Genomic DNA, 24,475 nt, shown 5'->3' with positions numbered 1-24,475 from the left:
AAAATATACATATAGGTCAATTTTTTTCAGACCTGATACTGACAAAACCCTAAAATTTTAATTAATAAAAAAATTATAATCAATTGCAAAATTAGAGAGAACAATAACCAAATTCATTCAATTGAAAAAAAAAATTGCAAGAAAAAGAGGAGGAGGGCAAATCAGAGAGAAGAAGAAGAAAATAGGAGGAGAGGAGAGAGCGAGCGATGCAAAGCGAGACAGAGAGAGCTAGAGTAAGCGTGTTCTCTACATACCCAACCAAATAATACCGTGGTCTTGGAGAGTATAATTAAGTGGGCATGAACCGAATATAATGGATGGGCCTGGATTATTACTGAATCCAGATACTCTTTGTGAGAATTCATGAATCATTTTAAATATTTTTATTTAAAATTAAATACAAATTGTATCTAAAAAAACTCATCGTATGATGTACGATGAACAAACACGATTTATGGATTATTAAGATCATCAACAAATGGATCTAGAGGATCATGTTAGGTATTATTAGTATTATCCGATGCTTTATACGGCCTACCAAACGAAGCCTAAGTGGCTAGAAGTTCAAGGGTCTTAGAGAAACTGAAATTACATTAATTGGACGAAAAAACCAAAAGTCCAATATTTATTAGACTTTGAAAATCCTAAATTGAATAATCATATAAAGAAAACAAGATCCCAATAGATTATTTATTCTAAATTAAAATAAAATGTGAAATTAAATACATAGTTGCCAAAGATAATTTTTTTTTTTTTTGAAATCTTCTCAAGCAATCGAAAAATTCCAACAAAATTCTTCTCTTTTAATACCAAATTTGATATTTGAGTGGAGCTTTTTTCTCTTGCGTCATTTTTTGTCAATTGTTAAGTAAAACGCTTCATTTTCTTTATTTCATAGACTTCATCCCAATTTTGTTCTAAATCAGTTTCTTTGCCATATTTAAGGTTTTCCATTCTGTGGTGTTGTGTGTTGGGCATGTGCTTTGTTTTTTTCTGTTTTTAATTATCTTTCGGCCTTTGTATTTAGATTGTTTTAATATGGGGTGGTACACTACGTGTTATTATACAAATTATGAGATATATGTGTTAAAAAGTTAATAACTTAAAAAATAAAATTTCTTACCACCACGTAATATATCATTCGTGTTCCGATCACAATGAAAAATTTCTCGTATTTGGGGCTGCCTTGTTCGGCTATTAATGATTTGTTTGTATTAACTATTGAATGTTGTGAAATTAACGGACGCGTACTGCCCTTGTCTCGATAACGTTGGAATCTAGACATGAAAGAGATGCTGAATCATATTTAACTCGACCACCTACTTTCTTTTAAAAGGCTCCATCTTGAGCATTTGGCTTCAACCATTCACACATACACTCACATATCTCCAATATGTTCTAAGAGTAATACAAGGGAAATCAAAATTTTTAAATCAAATTGCAAATCAAATGATGTGTCACTAATAAGAAATAAACACGTTAATTGACACTTAATTAATAATCCAATTATCTACTATCACATTATTTAGTTTGCAAATTTAGTGTAAAAAATTTGGTTTACCTAACATTACTCTTTTAAAAAATGCAAGAACAAACGGCAGCTTCCACTATATCCAATCCTGATAGGATTAAATGCACACCACAAAGTAGCACACAAATGTCCTATTGATTTTCCTTATTAACACTAAGATTTGTCAATTGTAGCATATGAAAATAAGGGTCTTTCCCGCAGAAGATTGTTTTATCTAACTACCTAAAATGTCACAAAAACTGGTTGCTAGACCTACTGACCAGCCACCGAAAAATAATTATTAGACCGACTTACACTTATCTAAATTCTACGAAATTTTATATGAAGATACTAGACACACAGAGCTACACTCACACAAAATTTTGGGATTTTTGGAGTTGATTTTCTATTTAAATTAAATCTAACAAAAACAGGATAGAAACAAATTTTAAGTAGTTCACAAATTAAGAAAAACGAGTTAGGGGTATTGCTATCCACCACCAAATAATCATGCAAACAGGTTATGTTTCATTCAAATTTCTTTTATTTCCGAATGAAGATGCTCAAGTTGGCTCAATGTTAGAACTCAACCTATTACTCTTTCTTAAATAGTATGTTAAGAGAATGGCGTTTTCAACTTAACTTAGTCTCTAGCATGCAATCTAGAATGACGTGTTCATAGATTTAACAAGTAGAAATCATTAAGAACGAAAAGAGTTTGAGTCATCATAAGGCATCGTAAGTACTAGCGTTGTCTTACTTATCCTAGAAATTGATTCACATGTTAATCGCAATTAACAAGTGCTACTTTAGAACATATGTGGGTCCTCATTCGACAAGGGCAGGCACACACATATTCATAGCATTAGAATCCTAGATATGCTAACTACGTATGCATCCATAGAAAACAAATAAAGAATTCATCAATGAGACAAGTAGTGAACCAAGTTTCATCCATTCATAAAAGTAATTCAACGAAATGTCATAACAAAATTGCAATCAAATTCGGGGCTTCAAAACAGCCCCTAACTTCTAAAAAATTAGTTACACATAGTTCTCAAAATAAACCAAAAGAAAGACATGAGTTTGAGAAGATAAAACCGAGAGAAGAGAATGCCAAGATTTCCTCCTTCCTTTCCTTCCTTTCTCAACGCAGCAGCCTTGCCTTTTTTCCTTCCTTTTTTTTCTATTTTTTTTCCTCTCAAGAACCCTCTTTTGCTGCTGCAACCTCCAGCCTTTATGCCCATGCCTGCTGCCCCATTTCTGCTCCATAATTCACCCCACTAACAGCCATTTAGTGATGACAATAAGTGAGAGGAAATTGTAAAACAATTGTAACTCTTTGGGCAACCTTTATGCCAATTAATCCCACTTAATCCTCATCTTTAATTCCATTTCATCTGATATTTGAGGAGATGTCAGCTGGCTTGTTCTTGGCTGCAAGTTTTATTGGATTTATTGCCTTCAATGCAGTTACAAACTGCTCAACGTCTTGGAAACCTTTCAGTGTTAAAACGGCCATAACTTCTTCTACAAAAATGCTATTAACAATCCGCGAAATGCTCCAGAAAATAGACATCTGTAGCTTTCTAAGCATATAAGGCTCATTCTCTAATTCATTCTGAGCTGTTCGAAACTTGCTTCCAAAGTCAGCTGACCTGCACAGGCAGTTTTGACGAATTTGTTACTTAATATCCAACTTGTGCTATTTTTCTTTTCTTTGCTTGACAAATCCTACAAAACACAAAAACAAAGTAAATAGCTCAAAAATATAAGGAACTAACTAAGAAAAGACAAGTGAATTTGATGTAAAATATATATAAATATGAGCTTATCAAATACCCCCACACTTAGCTTTTGCTAGTCCTCGAGCAAAATGAAGAAAATATGAAAAAGTAGCGACATGAAAAACAATAGCTTCCCCCTATGTGACCCTCATAAAATTTTATTCAAGAAAAAAAATCATCAAGAACCTTAGCTAGCACCAAACAAGCTAATCCAAGCTCATCTTCCTTATTCAAATGTTAGCAGTAACCTTTTAATCATCCATGAAGTGTAGTGTGTGTAATAGCCATGCTAATGCAATTTCAAGTTTTTTTTTTTTTAAAACACCACATGCTAACTAGTGATCTTCTCACGGGACATACACTCAATCACACATATGTTTAGTTTAACGTGTTTCGCTCAAAGAATCAAATGTGAAAGATCTACCATAAGCTTGCACAAAGATCTCATCTCCACAATCATAATTGCAAAACTTAAATCAAGAGGACTTTTATTGGTTGTAATGAGGCTTAAGGAGAGGGTTATAGAAATGAAGGGATAGGTAAACACAAGTTCCAAGCTACATTGCAAGCAATTCTCTTGTTGAGATTTATAAGAACTCAAGCTCTCCAACCATTCTACTAATACCTCCAACCACACCTCTAAACTGAAACTTAAAAAAAAAACTTTTATTTGCTTTGTATACAATTTTTCTTTTCTTTTTTTTTTTTTTTTGAACCAAGTTTCGTACATAACTAAATACAAACATGAAATACCCCCACACTTATTCTTTTGCCAAACTCTTTCGAAGTACTTCACAAATATTTCTCATAAGACAATCTCACATTGCTCACTAGCTAGCTTGGAAAAGGTAAGGAAAAATGTTTAAGCTATAAGGGTAGACATATTTGGTGATAAGAAATAAAAGGCTCAACATATACAGCTCAAATTGGCAATCTAATGATATCATTTTTCTTTAGGAAATATGCTTATTTGGGCCATGGTGATAAACCTAATGCCTCTATCATTTTCAAGTTCATGCAATCAATGACAAACATTTCAAAAGATCGTTACGCAAGTTCTAGAGATGTAATTCACATAAGTTCATCACACATGAAAGAATATGAGTGTATGAAAAATGCACACGCTTTCAATAGGCTCAAAAACTCACATAGGTTGTATTTGGTCACTATATTCACATGCGAAGTTTTAAGTCATACTTTAGTTTCACATCAATAAGGCTATGTGCATTTGGTTTTTCAAAGATGATTAAACATGTACAAGGCTAACAAGAGAATAAGGAATTTCACACAACACATGCTTACTAAATTCTTGATCACCGTGGTTCAAATTCAATCCAATTATATCATTGGGTTGGGAAACTAACAAAAATATACTTCAAAACGATAAAGAAAATAAGACAATATTTTTTTGGATTTTCACATTTTCTGAATATTTTTTTTTTGGTAAACAAAACTAATTAAGAAAACAAAAAGAAATAACACGGAAACAAATCAAACCAATTCTTAGTTGAAGGTACGAAAATTTTCAATTTCGTCAGTTTTTCAATCCTTACCCCCAAACCTAAACTAGACATTGTCCCCAATATTAGAAAAAAAATACAAGAATGCATAAAATAAAAATAAAATAAAATAAAATAGTAAGAAAAAAAATAAAGCATTTGGACTGAAAACTTCCCCAATTTGTAGTAAAATCAAGCGATGACCCCCAAACTCCAATTTTACAATCAACTTCAAGGGTGGACATAACCAAATTTTCCTACAAAGAAAAGAAATAAATCAGTTTAGCATGCAAGAAAATTCAGAAAACAAAAACAAACGGAAAATTGAAAATGACATAAAAAAACAATGAATAGAAATATTGGGTTGCCTCCCAATAAGCGCTTGGTTTTACGTCCGCAGCCGGACGGTACCAAGAGTAATCATCCAAGGGGAGATGGTTCTTGGAGGGGTACAACCTCCACATCATGCTCCGCAAAAGACTCATAATATGGCTTGAGTCTATGCCCATTCACTTTGAACATGTTTCCGGTCTTTGCACTTTGGATTTCCACTGCACCATGAGGAAAAATATTAGTTATAACAAATGGACCAACCCATCGAGAACGAAGTTTACCTGGAAATAACCGAAGGCGAGAATTAAATAGAAGAACTTTTTGTCCAATGGAAAAGCTCTTCCTTGATATCATCTTGTCATGAAATGCCTTTGATTTCTCCTTGTATATTTGACTAGACTCGTATGCATCATTCCGGATTTCTTCTAACTCATTCAATTGAAGTTTCCTCTGTTGTCCAGCAACACTCATGTCCATGTTGTAGGCTTTGATCGCCCAATAAGCTTTGTGCTCTAACTCTACTGGAAGATGACATGGTTTCCCATAAACTAACCGAAATGGGGACATTCCAATAGGAGTCTTATAAGCAGTCCTATAAGCCCACAATGCATCATTCAAGCGCATGCTCCAATCTTTCCTACTAGGACTCACAATTTTCTCCAAAATTTGTTTCACCTCACGGTTTGATATTTCTGCTTGACCACTAGTTTGTGGATGATAAGGTGTAGACACCTTATGTGTGACATTGTACTTCCTAAGCAACGCTTCAAATGTTCGATTGCAAAAATGACTCCCTCCATCGCTAATGATTGCTCTAGGTATTCCAAATCTTGCAAAGATGTTACTCTTAATAAAATCTGAAACAACTTTTGAATCATTAGTTTTGGTGGCTTTTGCTTCCACCCATTTAGAAACATAATCCACAGCCAATAAAATGTAAAGAAAACCATTTGAAGATGGAAAAGGTCCCATGAAATCAATGCCCCGCACATCAAAGATCTCAACAACCAAAATAGGGGTTTGTGGCATTTGATTTCTTGGGCCCAAGTTACCTATTCGTTGACAACAATCACATGTTGCACAAAACTCGTACGCATCCTTAAACAAACTAGGCCAATAAAAACCACTCTCTAACACCTTCAGGGCTGTCCTCTTTGCTCCAAAATGGCCACCACATACATAAGAATGACAAAAAGTTAGAATAGATTTAAACTCAGATTCGGGGACACACCTTCTAATCAATTGATCAGTGCAATATTTCCACAAATAAGGATCATCCCACTCGTAGTATTTGGCGGTTTTGACAAGCTTATCTTTTTGAGCACGTGTAAAATCATCCGGAATCTTTTTGATGACCTTATAATTGATAATATCTGCATACCAAGGGTCAGTAATCTTTAATGAAAACAGTTGCTCATCTGGAAAACATTCACGTAAAGGGATGAGATCTTCCTCTGTGTTTGAATGCACAAGTCGGCTAAGATGATCTGCTACAACATTCTCACTCCCTTTCTTATCCTTGATCTCCAAGTCAAACTCTTGAAGCAGAAGTATCCATCGAATGAGTCGTGGTTTTGCATCTTTTTTTGTGAGTAGATACTTCAAAGCTGCATGGTCAGAAAACACAATAACTTTAGTCCCAATCAGATAAGATCTAAATTTTTCTAAAGCAAATACAACAGCTAGAAGCTCCTTCTCTGTTGTTGAATAATTCAACTGTGCATCATTGAGTGTTCGAGATGCATAATAGATGACATGTGGCACTTTGTTGACACGCTGCCCTAAAACTGCACCAACATCATAGTCTGAAGCATCGTACATCAACTCAAAAGGTAAACTCCAATCTGGTGGCATGATCACAGGAGCCGTGGATAACAACTCCTTAAGCTTGTTGAATGCTACCACACACTCTTCATTTATATCAAATGTTACATCCTTTTGAAGTAAACGGCATAAAGGTCTAGAAATCATTGAGAAGTCCTTCATAAACCTACGGTAGAAACCTGCATGTCCAAGAAAAGAACGAACCTCCCTGACAGTAGTAGGGATGGGTAAAGAACTAACAAGTTCTACTTTAGATTTATCAACTTCAATTCCCTTTTCAGATATGATATGCCCTAGAACTAATCCATGCGAAACCATGAAATGGCATTTTTTCCAATTTAACACCAGATTAGTTTCTTGACAACGTTTTAAAACTAGGGACAGATTATGTAGACATGTATCAAAAGAATCACCATAAACTGAAAAATCATCCATGAACACTTCAATTATTTTCTCAATCATATCAGAAAAGATACTTACCATACACCTTTGAAATGTGGCGGGGGCGTTGCAAAGTCCAAACGGCATCCTTCGATATGCAAATGTGCCAAATGGACATGTGAAAGTCGTATTTTCTTGATCCTCCGGAGCAACTGCAATCTGATTATATCCAGAATAGCCATCAAGAAAGCAATAATGAGAATGACCAGCTAACCTTTCTAACATTTGATCAATGAACGGAACTGGAAAGTGATCCTTGCGTGTGGTGCTATTTATCTTCCGATAGTCTGTACAGACTCTCCAACTATTTTGCACACGTGTAGGCACTAGCTCACTAGCTTCATTCTTAACAACTGTGACTCCGGATCGCTTCGGAACTACTTGAACAGGGCTCACCCACTTGCTGTCCGAAATAGGATATATGATGCCAACATCAAGAAGTTTGATAACCTCTTTCTTAACGACCTCTATCATGAGTGGGTTCAAACGGCGTTGAGCTTCCCTAGTTGGTTTTGCACCTTCTTCCAGCAGAATCCTATGCATACATGTAGCTGGATTTATACCTTTGATATCTGCAATGCTCCAAGCTATGGCAATTTTGTGATCCTTCAGTACCCGGATCAGTTTCTCCCCCTCTTCTGCAGTGAGTTGTGACGATATGATGACTGGTAATGTTTCATCCTCTCCCAAAAATGCATACTTCAGATGTTCAGGGATCGGTTTAAGCTCCAATTTAGGTGCCTGAATCACAGAAGGAAGAGTTTTTTCGTTAGAAGTAGTAAGAGAAATAAAATAGGAAGAACACTTACCACGAATTGGCGAAAGAGACTCAAGAGAGGCCATTGTTTGGATTAATTCTTCTTCAATGTGCTCTGAAAAATTTCCATGTGTAATGCTATGCACTAACGCCTTTTCTAAATTATCTTGTCCCACACCTTCATTAAAACAATCCTGCACAAAATAGTCAAACGCATCAATAGACAAACAAGATTCTAAATCACTAGGGTACCTCATAGCATTGAAGATTTTGAACTTGACACTTTCTCCATCAATTTCCATGGTTAAGGTACCATCGTAGACATCAATCTTCGTACGCGCCGTTCTAAGGAATGGTCTTCCCAATATAAGAGGAAATGCAGTAGGCATAGGGTCATGCTCCATCTCAAGAACAAAAAAATCAGCGGGAAAAATGAGCTCATTCACTTGCACAAGTACATCCTCCAATAGGCCTTTGGGATATCTATTTGAACGATCTGCCAACTGGATTACTACCTTTGTTTCCTTCAAGTCTCCAAGGTTCAATGACTCATACACTGAATATGGCATCAGATTAATGGATGCCCCCAAATCACACAATGTTCTCCCAAACTCTTTCCCTCCGATTACACATGGAATGGTAAAGCTACCGGCATCTTTCAACTTTGGTGGCAGCTTTCTCTGCAAAACAGCTGATACTTCCTCGCTCAATGCCACAGTTTCTTGATCATTGAATCTCCTTTTGTTCGTACAAAGCTCTTTAAGGAACTTTGCATACTTGGGAACTTGTTTTATGGCATCTAAAAGAGGTAAGTTCACTTGGACTTTCCGGAAAGTATCCAAGATTTCCTTATCAGTTTGCTCTTTCTTAGACTTCATAAACCTACGAGGAAAAGGAATAGGGACACATGAGTTAAATGAATTTTGAACTTCTTTACTTACCTTATCAGAATCTCTTTTGTTCAATTCTGTATCTTTACGAGACTTTTCAGTTTCTGTTGAAGCTTCATCTTGCTCAAGATTCTTGGTTTGTAGCTCCCCTTGTTCAATTGTGTCTTTTCTAGTCCTCTTTTGCATCCTCGGCTGCTCAAAAACTTCTTTTCCACTCCTTAAAGTCACAACATTCATCTGCTCCGCATTTGGATTCACCACGGTTTGGCTAGGCAACCTTCCTGGTTGGTGTTGTTGCCCCATCAAACTTGCTAACTGACTCATTTGGCGCTCAAGGTTTTCAATTGCTTTGTCTGTTTTCTGTTGATGAGATTGAGTAGGGTTAGCTAAAGAAGCAATTAAATCCTCAAGAGACTTACTTGGAGCTTGTTGTTGTTGAGGCTGCAATGGTGCCTGCGGTCTTGCTTGAAAGAAGCCAGACGGACGGTTATAGTTGTTGGGAACAGATTGTTGTCTGTTGTCTTGATTGTTCCATTTTAAGTGTGGATGATCGCGCCATCCTGCGTTATAGTTGTTGGAATATGGATCATACTTTTGCCTTTATTGCCCTTGAAATCCTCCTAACGCATTAGCTTGCTCAAGACCACCTTGATCCATCAACGAAGGGCACATGTCCGTGGCATGTCCCATCATTGAACATACACCACACACCTGTTTTGGAGCCACCATAACCTGTTGCACAAGATTAGTCAAGTTAGCTAATTGTAATTCAATACTAGAATTAGCACTTACCTCGTTAACTTTCTTAAAAGGTAGCTCATCTCTCCCTCCAAATTGTCGTGTATTGCCAGCAATGTCCTTTAATAATGCCTTAGCATTTATTGGTGTCTTGTCCATGAATGCTCCTCCACTTGCTGCATCAAGCATTACACGATCAGTACCACATAATCCTTCATAAAAATACTGTATTAAAAGATGCTCTGAAATTTGATGATTAGGACAAGATGCAACCAAATGTGTGAATCGCTCATAGTAATCTCCAAAGGGCTCTCCATGTTGTTGTCGGATTGCACATATGTCCTTCCTTATGCTTGCAGCTTTTGTGGCCAGAAAATATTACTCCAAAAATGCTTGCTTCACCTGGTTCCATGTGTTCATTGATCCCGGAGGTAAATTGTAAAGCCACTCCTTTGCCTTGGCTTCTAATGTAAATGGGAATGCCCTCAACTTGACTTGCTCCTCATCCACATTTGCTGGTCTCATTCACGAGCATACCACGTGAAACTCCATGAGATGCTTGTTGGCATCCTCTGTTGAGAAGCCATGGAACTTAGGCAAGTAGTGAATCATGCCAGACTTGAGCTCAAATCCTCCATCTGCATTTGGATAGGTGATGCACAATGGTTGTTGATCCGTATTCGGCGTTGCCAACTCCCTCAAAGTACGGTTATCAGCCATGCCTTCTTGTGGTTCTTCCTCCTCTTCAGAACTCAAATGTAATGGAGAAGATGGTGGTAAGGACATCGATGCACGCTTTGGCTTGATTTTGCCCTGAAGCTTTCGAAGTGTTCGTTCAAGCTCAGGATCGTACGAAGCTAGATCAATGCTCTTGGACCTTCGAGTATGCATATACTACGAAGAGTACCTGAAATAAAAACAAAAACAAAAACACTAATGAGACAAGAAAAGAAAACAACAAAAAAATAAGTAAATAAAAATAACAATCCCCGGCGACACGGCGCCAAAAATTTGATAGGATTAAATGCACACCACAAAGTAGCACACAAATGTCCTATTGATTTTCCTTATTAACACTAAGATTTTTCAATTGTAGCATATGAAAATAAGGGTCTTTCCCGCAGAAGATTGTTTTATCTAACTACCTAAAATGTCACAAAAACTGGTTGCTAGCCCTACTGACCAGCCACCGAAAAATAATTATTAGACCGACTTACACTTATCTAAATTCTACGATATTTTATATGCAGATACTAGACACACAGAGCTACACTCACACAAAATTTTGGGATTTTTGGAGTTGATTTTCTATTTAAATTAAATCTAACAAAAACAGGATAGAAACAAATTTTAAGTAGTTCACAAATTAAGAAAAACGAGTTAGGGGTATTGCTATCCACCACCAAATAATCATGCAAACATGTTATGTTTCATTCAAATTTCTTTTATTTCCGAATGAAGATGCTCAAGTTGGCTCAATGTTAGAACTCAACCTATTACTTTTTCTTACGTAGTATGTTAAGAGAATGACGTTTTCAACTTAACTTAGTCTCTAGCATGCAATCTAGAATGGCGTGTTCATAGATTTAACAAGTAGAAATCATTAAGAACGAAAAGAGTTTGAGTCATCACAAGGCATCGTAAGTACTGGCGTTGTCTTACTTATCCTAGAAATTGATTCACATGTTAATCGCAATTAACAAGTGCTACTTTAGAACATATGTGGGTCCTCATTCAACAAGGGCAGGCACACACATATTCATAGCATTAGAATCCTAGATATGCTTACTACGTATGCATCCATAGAAAACAAATAAAGAATTCATCAATGAGACAAGTAGTGAACCAAGTTTCATCCATTCATAAAAGTAATTCAACGAAATGTCATAACAAAATTGCAATCATATTCGGGGCTTCAAAACAGCCCCTAACTTCTAAAAAATTAGTTACACATAGTTCTCAAAATAAACCAAAAGAAAGACATGAGTTTGAGAAGATAAAACCGAGAGAAGAGAATGCCAAGATTTCCTCCTTCCTTTCCTTCCTTTCTCAACGCAGCAGCCTTGCCTTTTTTCCTTCCTTTTTTTTCTATTTTTTTTTTCCTCTCAAGAACCCTCTTTTGCTGCTGCAACCTCCAGCCTTTATGCCCATGCTTGCTGCCCCATTTCTGCTCCATAATTCACCCCACTAACAGCCATTTAGTGATGACAATAAGTGAGAGGAAATTGTAAAACAATTGTAACTCTTTGGACAACCTTTATGCCAATTAATCCCACTTAATCCTCATCTTTAATTCCATTTCATCTGATATTTGAGGAGATGTCAGCTGGCTTGTTCTTGGCTGCAAGTTTTATTGGATTTATTGCCTTCAATGCAGTTACAAACTGCTCAACGTCTTGGAAACCTTTCAGTGTTAAAACGACCATAACTTCTTCTACAAAAATGCTATTAACAATCCGCGAAATGCTCCAAAAAATAGACATCTGTAGCTTTCTAAGCATATAAGGCAGTTTTGACGAATTTGTTACTTAATATCCAACTTGTGCTGTTTTTCTTTTCTTTGCTTGACAAATCCTACAAAACACAAAAACAAAGTAAATAGCTCAAAAATATAAGGAACTAACTAAGAAAAGACAAGTGAATTTGATGTAAAATATATATAAATATGAGCTTATCAAATCCCACCGTCTATAATTCCGATCCTTACAAGTCCCTCAAGCTTGTATCCAATCCAGACGGCACAATTTCACGCTTGGCCAAATTTCCCGATAGCCTAGCCACCTACGATCCCAACCTTCCCACCCCAGTTTTCACCAAAGACGTCCTAATCAACCAATTAAACAACACCTGGGTCCGAATATTCCTGCCCTACCACCTGCTCGACCACTCCTTCGCAACCTTGCCCGCCAAGCTACAACTCGTGGTGTACTACCACGGAAGTGGGTTCTTACTGTTAGGAATGTCGATACTACAAGATAGAGAATGCTTAAGGTAAAGTAGAAAATTGACACCAAGAATTTATGTGGTTCATCAATTTATGTCTACGTACACGAAACAATGATCAATCTTCACTATATGAAAAAAGATGAGTACAACAAGAGTAGTCTTACCAAGCTAAAGACAAAGCTTGATGGATACAAGAAAGTATGACACACTTTCTATCACTCTAAACTTCACTCACAATGTGTAGTAGAACACTCTCACTCTCACTCTTGGAGTGGAACTCTAGCTTTGGACTTGATCCTTTGCTACTCACACTTGGTTCTTAATTAGTTACTTCATTACAACATCACACCCATATTTATAGATGAGGGTTTGACATTCTACTAGTTTCTAGTGTATTCTTCAAACTTCTAGCATAGATAATTCTAGACTAGCCACAAAATTGTAGCTTCTAGATCTTTCCATTTGCAACCAAGGAAGCTAGTACTCTCTAGCTTCTTCCATCAACTTAATAACATGCTAGAATTGTCTAGCATGCTCCAGCCACCTCACTTGCTTACTAGAATAATCTAGAACATTCATCATGGGCTGGACCATATACCAACAATCTCCCCCTCCAGTCCATGAGGGAAGAATTCCAATCATGACTCCAAGTTACCTGGAGTCCATCCTAGCAGCCTTAATGCAGAATTCCAACTTCGATTTTGTGACTACCTTTGTCAACATGTCTGAAGAATTATTATCGGTATGAATCTTCTTCAGCTATAGCAACTTGGTCTCAATAGCATGTCTAATCCAGTGATAACGAATATCAATATACTTAGTGCGTGAATGGTATGTAGTGTTCTTGCTCAAATCCAGAACACTCTGACTATCACAATAAACGCCATAATCACTTTGCTTCAAACCCAACTCTTGGAGAAACTGCTTCAGCCATAAAAGCTCATTGCATGCTTCTGTAGCGGCTATGTATTCAACCTCGGTTGTTGACAAAGCAACACACTTTTGAAACTTGGATTGCCAAGACACGGCTCCCCCTGCAAAAGTAAACAAGTACCCAGACGTAGATTTTCTACCATCCAGGTCACCTCCCATGCCAGCATCTGTAAATCCTTTCAATATTGGTTTGGAACCGCCAAAGCACAAACACATCTTAGAAGTCCCCTTCAAATATCTGAGAATCCACTTAACAGCTTCCCAGTGGTCCTTCCCTGGATTAGAGAGAAACCTGTGAAGGAAATTTTGTGAAAAACATGTTCATTTAAACAACATCTATAGCATGCAATTAACAATTAAAGGCGGAATCATGCTTGTATGCACTAAAAAACAAAACATTACCCATGAAATTCAAAGCCTAGTAGTTAGGTGAACCATGACTTAACTAAAAACAAAGTGAGTTGAGAAATTTATACCTTTGTTGATTCCTCTTTGCATAAGCAAAGGATAATCACCTAAGAGTAGGGCCTTCATTCCTTACTTCTTAACTCCATGGATTTGGATGGAAGAATTGGTTTCTCCAAGTTCTCAAAGTTGAGAACCTCTAAGTCTCCACACCAAGGAATGATTGATGAAGAAATGAGTGACCTAGAGGAAGTAAGATTGCTAGCTATGTTCCTCTAGGGTGGCGGCCTGTTAGAGAGCAAAGAGAGCTTTTGTTCTCATCTTTTCTCCTAAAAGAAACCCTAATGAAGAAAAGGCTATAAAGTCATATTTATACCTATCTTCATTGGAGTGGCAAACTTGTAAATAAGTCAAAAACCCACTCCTTTATCAATATGGTCGGCCATAGGGTGTTATTGGGCTATTTGGGCCTTTGTGAATATTTAGTCATTAAGTTGTCATACAACTTAAGTCAATGGGCTTGACATTCGAAGCCCATTGGGCCTTGAGGCCCAAAACTAACCCGAGGTCTTTAACGAACTTTATTCGTTTGATTAATTAATAATATTAATTAATCCTTGCCATAAATAATTAAACCATTTAATTATCCTTACTCATCTCCGTTGTTTCTTCAATCTCTACCTTACACGGTGTACGATCCATTAGGTTCCTTTTAGCGAGCTAGTGGGCGATTAGAACTCTTTCAAATTGATTGTGAATTGAAACTTACTTTCAATTCTCCCTTTAGTGATTATACACGTTTAGGGCTTCCACAAACCATGAGTGACACCTAGCAGTATGTCATGGTTACCCAAGCTAATCAGAAGAGGTGGAGAACCTATTCAGTTTAGGATTACAATGCAATACGGTCTTTTTCTAATACAATACTCTTGACCACATTGTTTGGTTTGATAGTTTTTTCATGTTTACTATCCAATGTGATTCATTTACTTATATGATTACCTTGAGTGTGATTTGGAATGATTTCCTAAATCTCATTCATACTCTGGCCAGAGATTCTTAATTATATCATAGAGTATTCTCCCTCAAACGGTTTGAAGGTTAGAGATCCCTTGTTGCGCATTCACTTGCCTCCATGGTTAAGTGGCTTAACCCCAACTATGTCGTGGACACCATCTGTTGGGGTGACTTTGACATAGTCAAAGATCAAGGACCTAACCACAAGACAACTATGATGCCTCAGGTCAAAGGACTACTTTGCATTATCCCAACTATGAGTTCTCATGTGACATGAGTATGAGAACTCATCGTTGATCGTGTTCAGTGGACTCATTCTCTATTGAGCACCTACATGCTTGTCTTGGTGTCAATCACACTAATGACTCAAGACCAGTCACTCTCCCTGAGAGAAGACACAACACGTACTGATCTTAACGGACTGTCAATGCCCAATTGGCAATCCTATGATCAGGAACGTTTAGGATATGTATACGAAAGAGAATGGTCTCATTAATCTAACTTGTTTAAATTACATTCTCCTAATTACATATTCCTTGGACTTATCGTTTAAGCATATAACATTTATATGAGACGACTTAAAACAATAATCTTTGCCCTTGATATTAAACTAGATTAGTTTAACATGTGAAATGTCCGTAAAGTATCATCATATGATTGGTTTTAGGGCACATTTCCAACACTATTACTACTATGCCTCGGCCCCCAAGAGAGTGCTCAAGCAATCATAGAAGTCCATGAAGGGGTTTGTGGAGCTCATTAGTCCGGACGTAAAATACGGTGGTTGCTTCGACGACACGGTTATTTTTGGCCAAGAATATTAAAGGATTGTATCGAGTTCGCACGAGGGTGCATACAGTGTCAGATTCATGGTCCTATACAATGGGTCCCGGCCGAGTCATTACATTCGGTCACTAAACCATAGCCGTTTAGAAGATGGGCCATGGACGTAATCGGCAAAATCACACCATCTTACGGGGCTGCCAAGCACGCATGGATACTGGTATCGACCGATTACTTCACTAAGTGGGTCGAAGTAAAATCGTATGCCGAGCTAACGTCTAAAGAAGTTTGCGACTTTGTGGAAGAACACATTGTGACCAGATTTGGCATACCAGAAGCGATTATAACTGACAATGGCACAGTCTTTACAGCCGAAAGGTTTAAAGAATATACGGCAAGTTTGAAAATTCAGCTTCAACAATCTACACCATATTACTCATAAGCAAATGGGCAGGCCGAGGCAAGTAACAAAGTGTTGATCGGCATTATCGAGAAAATAATAAAAGAAAGGCCTGACATGTGGCATTTAAAGTTAAATGAGGCTTTATGGGCATATCGAACATCACTCCGATCGGTGACTGGGACAACCTCGTATGCACTAACCTACGGACACGATGCAATGTTACCAGTCGAGCTAAGCATAAACTCGTTACGAACAATTGAACAGAGTAGTCTGTTTAGCGCCGAATATAATCAGTCGATGAGACAGGAGTTAAAAGACTTAGAAGAAGCGCGACTCGACGCTTATAACTTGCTGGTGGCATAAAAACAGATTGCCGAGCGAGCATACAATCAAAAGGTCCGACAAAAAACATTCGGCGAAGGAGAGTTAGTTTGGCAAACGGTGTTGCCCGTAGGAATTAAAGACCCTAGGTTCGACAAATGGTCGCCGACTTGGGAAAGGCCTTTCGTCATACATAAGGTTCTCAGCAAAGGCGCATATCATCTTAGAGACCGGACTGGTTTAGTTCACAAATTGCCAATCAATGGGAAGTTTTTAAAGAAGTATTATCCAGTCACATGGGAAATACGGGAATACAAATTCATTTCATTAAGATCGAATAATGCAAATTGAGTTGGTCGATCAGTTTACATCTAAATAAATTTAGGGCGAATAAGGAAGAAGAGTGCCGAGAAGAGCCTTAAGCTCCAGCCACCACACCTCGCCCATTATGACCTCGGTCTGCCGGTTCTTCTTGTCCATCTTCAACTGCTCAATTAGTTTTGCGCGTGCTGCATACTCAGTCAGACAATCCCTGCCGCCCGACTCGAAGTCTTTCGTAATCTCGGAAGCAATAGTCGACCTTCGTTCTATCAGTACGGCTATTTGACAGTCGAGGTCGGCCAAAGCTTCCTCTTTCGTCTTTAAAGCATCAATGTTCGGACAAAGAGTATCTTGGACGGCTATGGCAGCTTTCAGATCTTATTTAGCCCAAAGAGCGGTCTCAAGGACACTAAAAGTCTCCCGAACTCGCTCTAAGGCAGACGACGCCTGAACAATGGCTCCGGTGCTCATGTGACCATCTATACCGAGGTCGTTTAGGCAGGTACCCAATAAATCGAGGCCTTTGCATTCAAGGACCTGTGACGCAGAGAGAGACAGAACTTCTCGCACCCAAACCAGAGCAGTTGAATTGACGGGGTCAGTTGTAAGGACCGAAGGGCCAGCCACTCCAGCAGTACTTGACATGAGGGCTTTGAACTCGACTTCCCATGAAGCCTACACACAAAAATCAGTTTCAGCTCAAGGAAATCACGAAAAATGTAGCAAAAATGTTGTGTTTTGTTAAACCTGCTGGGAGGAGACTTCGACCATGTCTTCAGGATCGTTGCTCGAACCTAAAGAACTTAATGGCCGAGCCCAGTATCTTAGATGGCTTCTCAATTCACGCGGCCGATGGAGGTTATCTACGTTTAAGGGCCATGGAGGCGGCCAAGAAATATAGATAACACCTAGGTGCATAAAATTTTCGATGAAAAGAGTGTACAAACACCTAACATTTAGTATTTCCCTGGTTTAGAGTTCTATGGCAGAGAAACAACCAAGGAAAGGCGGTAGGGGATACTTACAAAGGCCGAAGTGACTTCCTGCGGAGGGATATTGACGTCCTGGTCGGGCATTTCCGTCGTCGCTTCTGGCTCTCCTACAGGTCGTTTGCCACGGTCGGCCGTAGAGGGGCCGACTTGGATAGCCACCTCAGACACAGGAATAGGCACCTAACATTTAGTATTTTCCTGGTTTAGAGTCCTATGGCAGAGAAATAACTAAGAAAAGGCGGTAGGAGGTACTCACGAAGGCCGAAGTGGCTTCCTGCGGATGAATGGGCGTTTTCGCCGTCGCTTCTAGCTCTCCGGCAGGTCGTTTGCCACAGTCGACCGTAGAAGGGCCGACTTGGACAGCCTCCTCGGACACAAGAGAAGGTTGACGGTGAGGTTGAAAGCGACTCGCCTATGGAACCTCGTCGCTCCCGTCGCTCTCTTCCAGAATGAAGGCCGAGGGTTTTAGATTTTCAGGATAAGTTCCCTCGGTCAAAAGGACTGCCTCTTTCAGGATGGGTGCAGCCTCGACCAGTGGAGCAACAACTGGTGTACCGACTTTGGAAACAGGCCGTACTTGGACTGTTTCTTCGGCCGGAACAGACCGCTTCTCAACCAAAGCTTGGAGGATGGGGGGAGAAGGGGAAACACTGGGAGTAGTCATCCCCGTAGTTTGACTGGAAATAACGTGAATCTCCCGTTCTCCTTTCTTCACCATCTTTTTGACCCGTTTGGCGGGCCGAGGAGCTTTGATGGCTGGCTCGACCTCTTGACGAGGCGGTTTGCTCAGCACGGCCTGCACAGCGGCCTTAGCCCTCTTGGAAACGATTGACTTTTTTCTCAGCTGCAGCCGCAGTGACCACTTCCACCTTTTTCAATGGTCGACTGCCTGGAAAAGTAAAAGCAAATCAGCGAGGCCGATCAGAGTTCAAAATGGAAGGGAAAAGGTAGAAATAAACTATCACCTTGAGGGTGGGGGGCAGGAGCCTTCTTAGGTCGATCATCGAAGATTTTGTTCAAAATGGTTTCGACCGGAACACCAAAAAACTGTTGGGTGTACTCTTCCCACCAGTCGCCGAAGGTGTCAGTGCAAAGAGGCTCTGGAGTGACCGGTCGAAAACGGAATTTTTGGCACCGCTCCTGGAACTCTCTTTTGGCGTCGATGCATTCCTTCTCTGAAGAGCCATGTTCGCGTCCACTGCTTAGGATGGACCGTGAGGAGAGAAGGGGGACTGGGCAACCTTGAAGGTAACCAAGCTACCGAGTAAGGAAGTTAGGATGATACACTTCCCAACTCGCTCGGCAACCCTCACAGCCGAGAGGCAGGTCGCGGGCAAGCACGAAAGACCCTCAGGATTGACGAAGGTCGGCATCTTCGTCCGCGCCCCACGCTGTTGTAAGAAGTCTGATCGATGAAGGGTATTCTCGACGACGGTAGATCAAGAACTCGTCATCAGAAAGGTCGTCAAGGCGAAAAAGTATCTGAACACTTCTTCGGCTTGGTGAGGGGGGATTGGCCGAAAAGCCAGCTGAGGGTCGAGCGCTTCCTTAGGTGAAAAATCGGCAATCGTCGGCCGAAAAGGAGCAAAGTAGACCTGCAGCCAGAGTTGGAAGACCCAGAGGGGACCATTCTGCTACGAATCGACCTTATTTAGGGTCGTTTCGACCAAGCAGCGTAGGAGATGGGCGAGAATGGCCGGGCTGAGTGCTAGAGTGTAACCGCTAGCTAGGGCTTCGGCCACCGGCATATTCTCGATCAGACACTTGTTAGATTTGGTACAACAAATAAATTTGTTGTACAAATAGAAAATGAAAGCCTCGTGTTCTCCCTCTCGCAGAGGCTTTTCTCGTCGGCCAGCAAAATGGAGATAGAGGGTGTTATAGTTGAAGAAGTTCTTATGAAGCTTGTGAACCTCTTCTTTCGAAGGTATTTGGCCTTCACCGCTTAGTGTCTCAAGAGCCCGCTTGTCGAAGAGCGCCTTCAAGTTGAGGTTCGACGGGTACCTAGAGAGGGCAGCATCGATTGGGATTCCAGTTGGGGAAGTCCCCAAGATGGCAGTGAGATCAAGGATGGTGGGGCCAATGGGGCCGAGAGGGAGGACCATGGTGTTGGAGGTCGAACACCAGAAGCTTAAGGCTGCTAGGAGGAGCTTCTTGTCCAAGATGACTTCCATGGACGAGAGATGAATGGTGTCGTAAATGCCAAGGACTTTCCATTGTTCGCCGAAGAGCTTTTCCATTCGTACAACCCAGGCTGCCCAGGTTGTAGTGGTTGAGGGCCAAGAGCCTTGGGGCCTTGCCACATCCCACTTCGGCCATTCAAACCCTTGTAGCAAGGGTGACAAGCAGTGCTTCTGGAGAAGCCCAGTGACGGTTGATGGTACTGCCGCTTTAAAAAGAGGACCCAAGATATGATGAGGGGTACTCATGTCACTCTCAAATTGGATGGTGTTGATTGAACTCCGATCGATGATTTTGTAGCATTGGTCACACTCCTTGGAAAGCTTGGAGATAAAGGAGGCCATGGTGAATGATTTGAAGGGATGGCAAGAAAAGAACTTTCAAGGTTAAGGTTGAAGACAAAGACCTAGAAGGAAGAGATGCATTGGAGAACGATGGCGAAAATTTCACAAAATTTGAAAGCGTAAAGTACAAATGAAAGAATTTCGGTATTTATAGAATTGTGGAAGGAAGGGCAATCGTTCGAAATTCAAAATGAAGGGTAAAATCGACCGAAGAATTCGCTGATCATTATGAACATTCAGATAACCCAGTTAAGAAGACCGAGGGTTTCGTGTTTTGGGGACGCACGATTGCGTGTGGCGGCGAGATTTAGGGCGAAAGACGTTTCGACGTCTGCACGATGACGAATAGCTTGCGGATTGAAGGGGCATGGTGTTCAGCAACAAGGTCATGATAGGATGACAGTTCAGGGAGTCGCACGCCTTAGACATCATTATTAGGGATTGGTCGTGTTAAAGGGTGCCACATGGTGTATTGGTCAGGAGGATTAAGATTGTGCAATCGTGCTCAATAAATGCGCCTTGGAAACATTATTTGGGTCCTGAGTGTTAGATTCGCTTCTTCAAGGTCGGAACTCGACCAAAGAATTCAGGCCGAGGACCTCAGAAGCGAGGGGGCAATGTTTGGGCCCAAAATATTAGTTTGGGCTGAGTGTAGAATTATTCTTGGCCCGGAAGGCCTTACAACAAGGGTACCATGGATCGTTTGGTGTGTAGGCCTCCAAACCTAGGTCGGTTAGGTCATGATGCAAGACATGCGAGTCTTGGCTCAATAAGGAGTCTCGACAGGATTAATAACCCGGAAGTGAATCCGGCTTGATAAAGGACTAGGTTCACAATTATAGTGAAAATAGGACTAGTCGAGTTGGTGTTTGATCAGGAGAATAAGACCTAGTCCGAGTAGGGTTTTAACTCAACTTGAAAGGTATCCAGTGTTATAAATACAGGAGGCTGTGCATCATTCAAGGGCCTCCAATTCAACACACAACTACCCTGCGCAAACTCTCTCAACAACTGAGATTTTTATTTTCTCTTTTCGCTGACAAATCTTCCGTTGGCATCAACAGCAATGTGAAAGCAACCGGTGATATCTTAAGTCGGCATAGATAGCTCTGTCGCCGTAGAATCAGCCGATCTCGCAGCATCTTCCGTTGGCATCAACAACACTGCGGCGAGGACGGTTGGTTACCTATCCAAGTCTCGATCGAGAAGGATTTCCGAATCCTTGTTGATTGAGGTCATCTCATTAGCCTTCTTGGCAAAGTGAGGTGTTACAGTTTGCTTGGCGCATTGCACGCCGAGTTATTTTATGATTGGATACTCTCAAGTGGGGTTTAGAGTTCGGCATTCAGACGGCCAAACCACGTTCACTATAAAGACTTATATTTGCTTTGAGTATTTATGCCCTTACACTTTGGTGTCGATTCGACGTGAGTTTACTTTGACGAATAACATCACTGTGACCGAATCCGATGACGACGATTCGTGAACTTCGTAAGAATAGTAGTCTTGTCTTCAGGTTCGAGAACCCAAGAAGCCGAGACGTGTTCCTTCCTCGGTCGCAATCGCGAGACGCAGAAGTCAGCCGTGCGCCCAACGCAACATCAACAAATTTACTCCTCGGCCGGGCTCGGCTGACGAGTTGGCACCCCCTGGATTCATCGAAGGACGTAGTTAGCTTATAGATTACTCGGCCTGCGCGCCACGTAGGCTTGGTAGTTTTTAGGGTCAACAAATCCTAGAAGGAAATGTTTTACCCTTCCTACTACTATAAATAAAGACACAATGGGGTGAGATAACACACACCCACAATTACACATCTCTCTATTCTTTTCCCTATTGCCGCACCCCTCTCTCTCTAAGGCCTCCATAATTTTTCAGTAAATTATGCCTACAACATCTACCTATAATTCATCCCAATTTTGTCAATTGTAAAGTAAAACGCTTTCATTTTCTGTACTTTACTTCGTAAAATTCATCCCAATTTTGTTCTAAATCAGTTTCCTTGCCATATTTAAGGTATTCCATTCTGTGGTGTTGTGTGGTGGGCATGTGATTTGGGTTTTCTGTTTTTTAGTTATCTTTTGGCCTCTGTATTTAGATTGTAGTATTCGGGGCAGCCTTATTCAGCTTTTAATAATTTTTTATAAAAAAAAAAAAAATCAAAGAAATGTGGGTAAAAGAATGGCTCTACCTCTACCTTACCTAATTTTTGTTTGTATTAACTATTAAATGTTGTGAAATTAACGCACACGTAATGCCCTTGTCTCAACAACGTTGGAATCTAGACATGAAAGAGAAGCTGAATGATATTTAATTCGGCCACCAACTTTCTTTTAATAGGCTCCATCTTGAGCATTTGGTTTCAATCATTCACACATACACTCACTCACACATCTCCAATATTTCCCAAAGTCAGGAAATGCCAGAACAAACGGCAGCTTCCACTATGTCCAATCCCACTGTCGATAATTCCGATCCCTACAAGTTCCTCAACCTTGCATCCAATCCGGACGGCACAATCACACGCTTGACCAAATTTCCCGACAGCCCAGCCACCTGCGATCCCAACCTTCCCACCCCATTTTTCACCAAAGACGTCCCCATCAACCAATCAAACAACACCTGGGTCCGAATATTCCTGCCCCGCCACCTGCTCGACCACTCCTCCGCAACCCCGCCCGCCAAGCTACCGCTCGTGGTGTACTTCCACGGCGGCGGGTTCATACTGCTCAGCGCAGCCTCAACCATAATGAACGACTTCTACGTCAACTTGGCTACCCAAGTCCCCGTGATCATCGCATCGGTGGAGTACAGGCTGGCTCCGGAGCACCGGCTGCCCGCTGCGTACGAGGACGCGGTGGAAGCGCTGCACTTTATCGAAACAGCCCCAGACAACTGGCTAAGGGACTATGCTGACTTGTCGAATTGTTACCTCATGGGCAGCAGCGCCGGTGGCAACATAGCCTACCATGCGGGACTTCGTGCGGCTGCGGAAGCTGACGATTTTCACCGGTTGAAAATCCGAGGGTTGATATTGCATCAACCGTTCTTCAGTGGGGCCCAGAGAAGCAGATCTGAGTCAAGGTTGGAGAACAACCCCACGTTGCCGCTGAGTAGTAGCGATCTGATGTGGGAACTGTCGTTGCCCATGGGCGTTGACCGTGACCACGAGTATTGCAATCCAATGAGTGAGAAGTTGGATCAATTGAAGGCAGCTGGATTCAGGGTTTTGATGGCTGGATCCGATGGAGATTTACTGATTGATCGTCAGATGGAGGTGGCGAAGATGTTGAAGGAAAATGGGGTCGAAGTGGTGGAACATTTTGTTGAAGGAGGTTATCATGGGGTTGTTGACAAGGATCTGTTTGCGGTTGTAAAAAGTTTCACATCATCTTCATAAGCTGGGGACGATTCTTAGAATAAAACTTGAAGCAGTTGGTGATGGCTGCGGCTTCAATAATAAGTTAATAACTAGCCTCTCCGCGAGAGGCATTTTTATATGTTTCTTTATTTTTTTTATATTTTTTTTAAAGTGATTATTTCATAAATTGTGGTTGTGCGCACATCATAACAATAGTATCTACATACTTTTATTGACACAATCCTCAAACAATATGAGATTGTTATTCATGTAATTGTCAAACAATATGAGATTTTGGGTGCAAGTTTATACTTGAAGTTGATGAACAATAGTATGTAGATGTAAATTAAAAAAAACGGTAGACGAAACGTCATTTGCTAATATTGAAGCCCTAATACGTAGCACCCCTAAAGATGACTTACATTAGCTGTTTTCAATTTGTTTAGTAAGGTAATTGGACAATTACAATGAAAATAAAACAACTAACACAAACCGTTTTTAAGTGATTGAAGAAATAAAACATAATTAAGTCAAGTGTAAAATGCGTAATAAAAGAAAAAGTCATTGACCGCACGTTCAAAGAGGTTTGTAAAAAATAAATAAAGAAATATAGCAAGGAACCAAATAATATTGTAAGAAAACAAAATAAACAATTAATCTATGACATTGAGTTTAAGAGTAAGAATTCA

General features: G+C 40.1%; 1 protein-coding gene across 1 annotated transcript; it reads left to right on the top strand.

Annotated features, from left to right (window-relative positions):
* Nucleotides 1-22,606: 22,606 nt before the first annotated feature.
* On the top strand, nucleotides 22,607-24,103 carry LOC103431341 (carboxylesterase 1-like). The gene has a single exon (XM_008369489.4). The coding sequence runs from the start codon at nucleotides 22,845-22,847 to the stop codon at nucleotides 23,823-23,825; it is 981 nt and encodes a 326-aa protein (XP_008367711.4). The 5' UTR covers nucleotides 22,607-22,844; the 3' UTR covers nucleotides 23,826-24,103.
* The last annotated feature ends 372 nt before the right edge of the window (nucleotides 24,104-24,475 follow it).

The sequence above is a fragment of the Malus domestica genome, chromosome 06 (assembly GCF_042453785.1).
Source record: "Malus domestica chromosome 06, GDT2T_hap1".
NCBI classification, from domain to species: domain Eukaryota; kingdom Viridiplantae; phylum Streptophyta; class Magnoliopsida; order Rosales; family Rosaceae; genus Malus; species Malus domestica.
This window is presented reverse-complemented; position numbering and strand designations above follow the sequence as displayed.

What these genes read in the sequence shown, in the direction of transcription:
- LOC103431341 (XM_008369489.4), top strand. Translation starts at nt 22,845, where the DNA reads ATGCCAGAACAAACGGCAGCTTCCACTATGTCCAATCCCACTGTCGAT.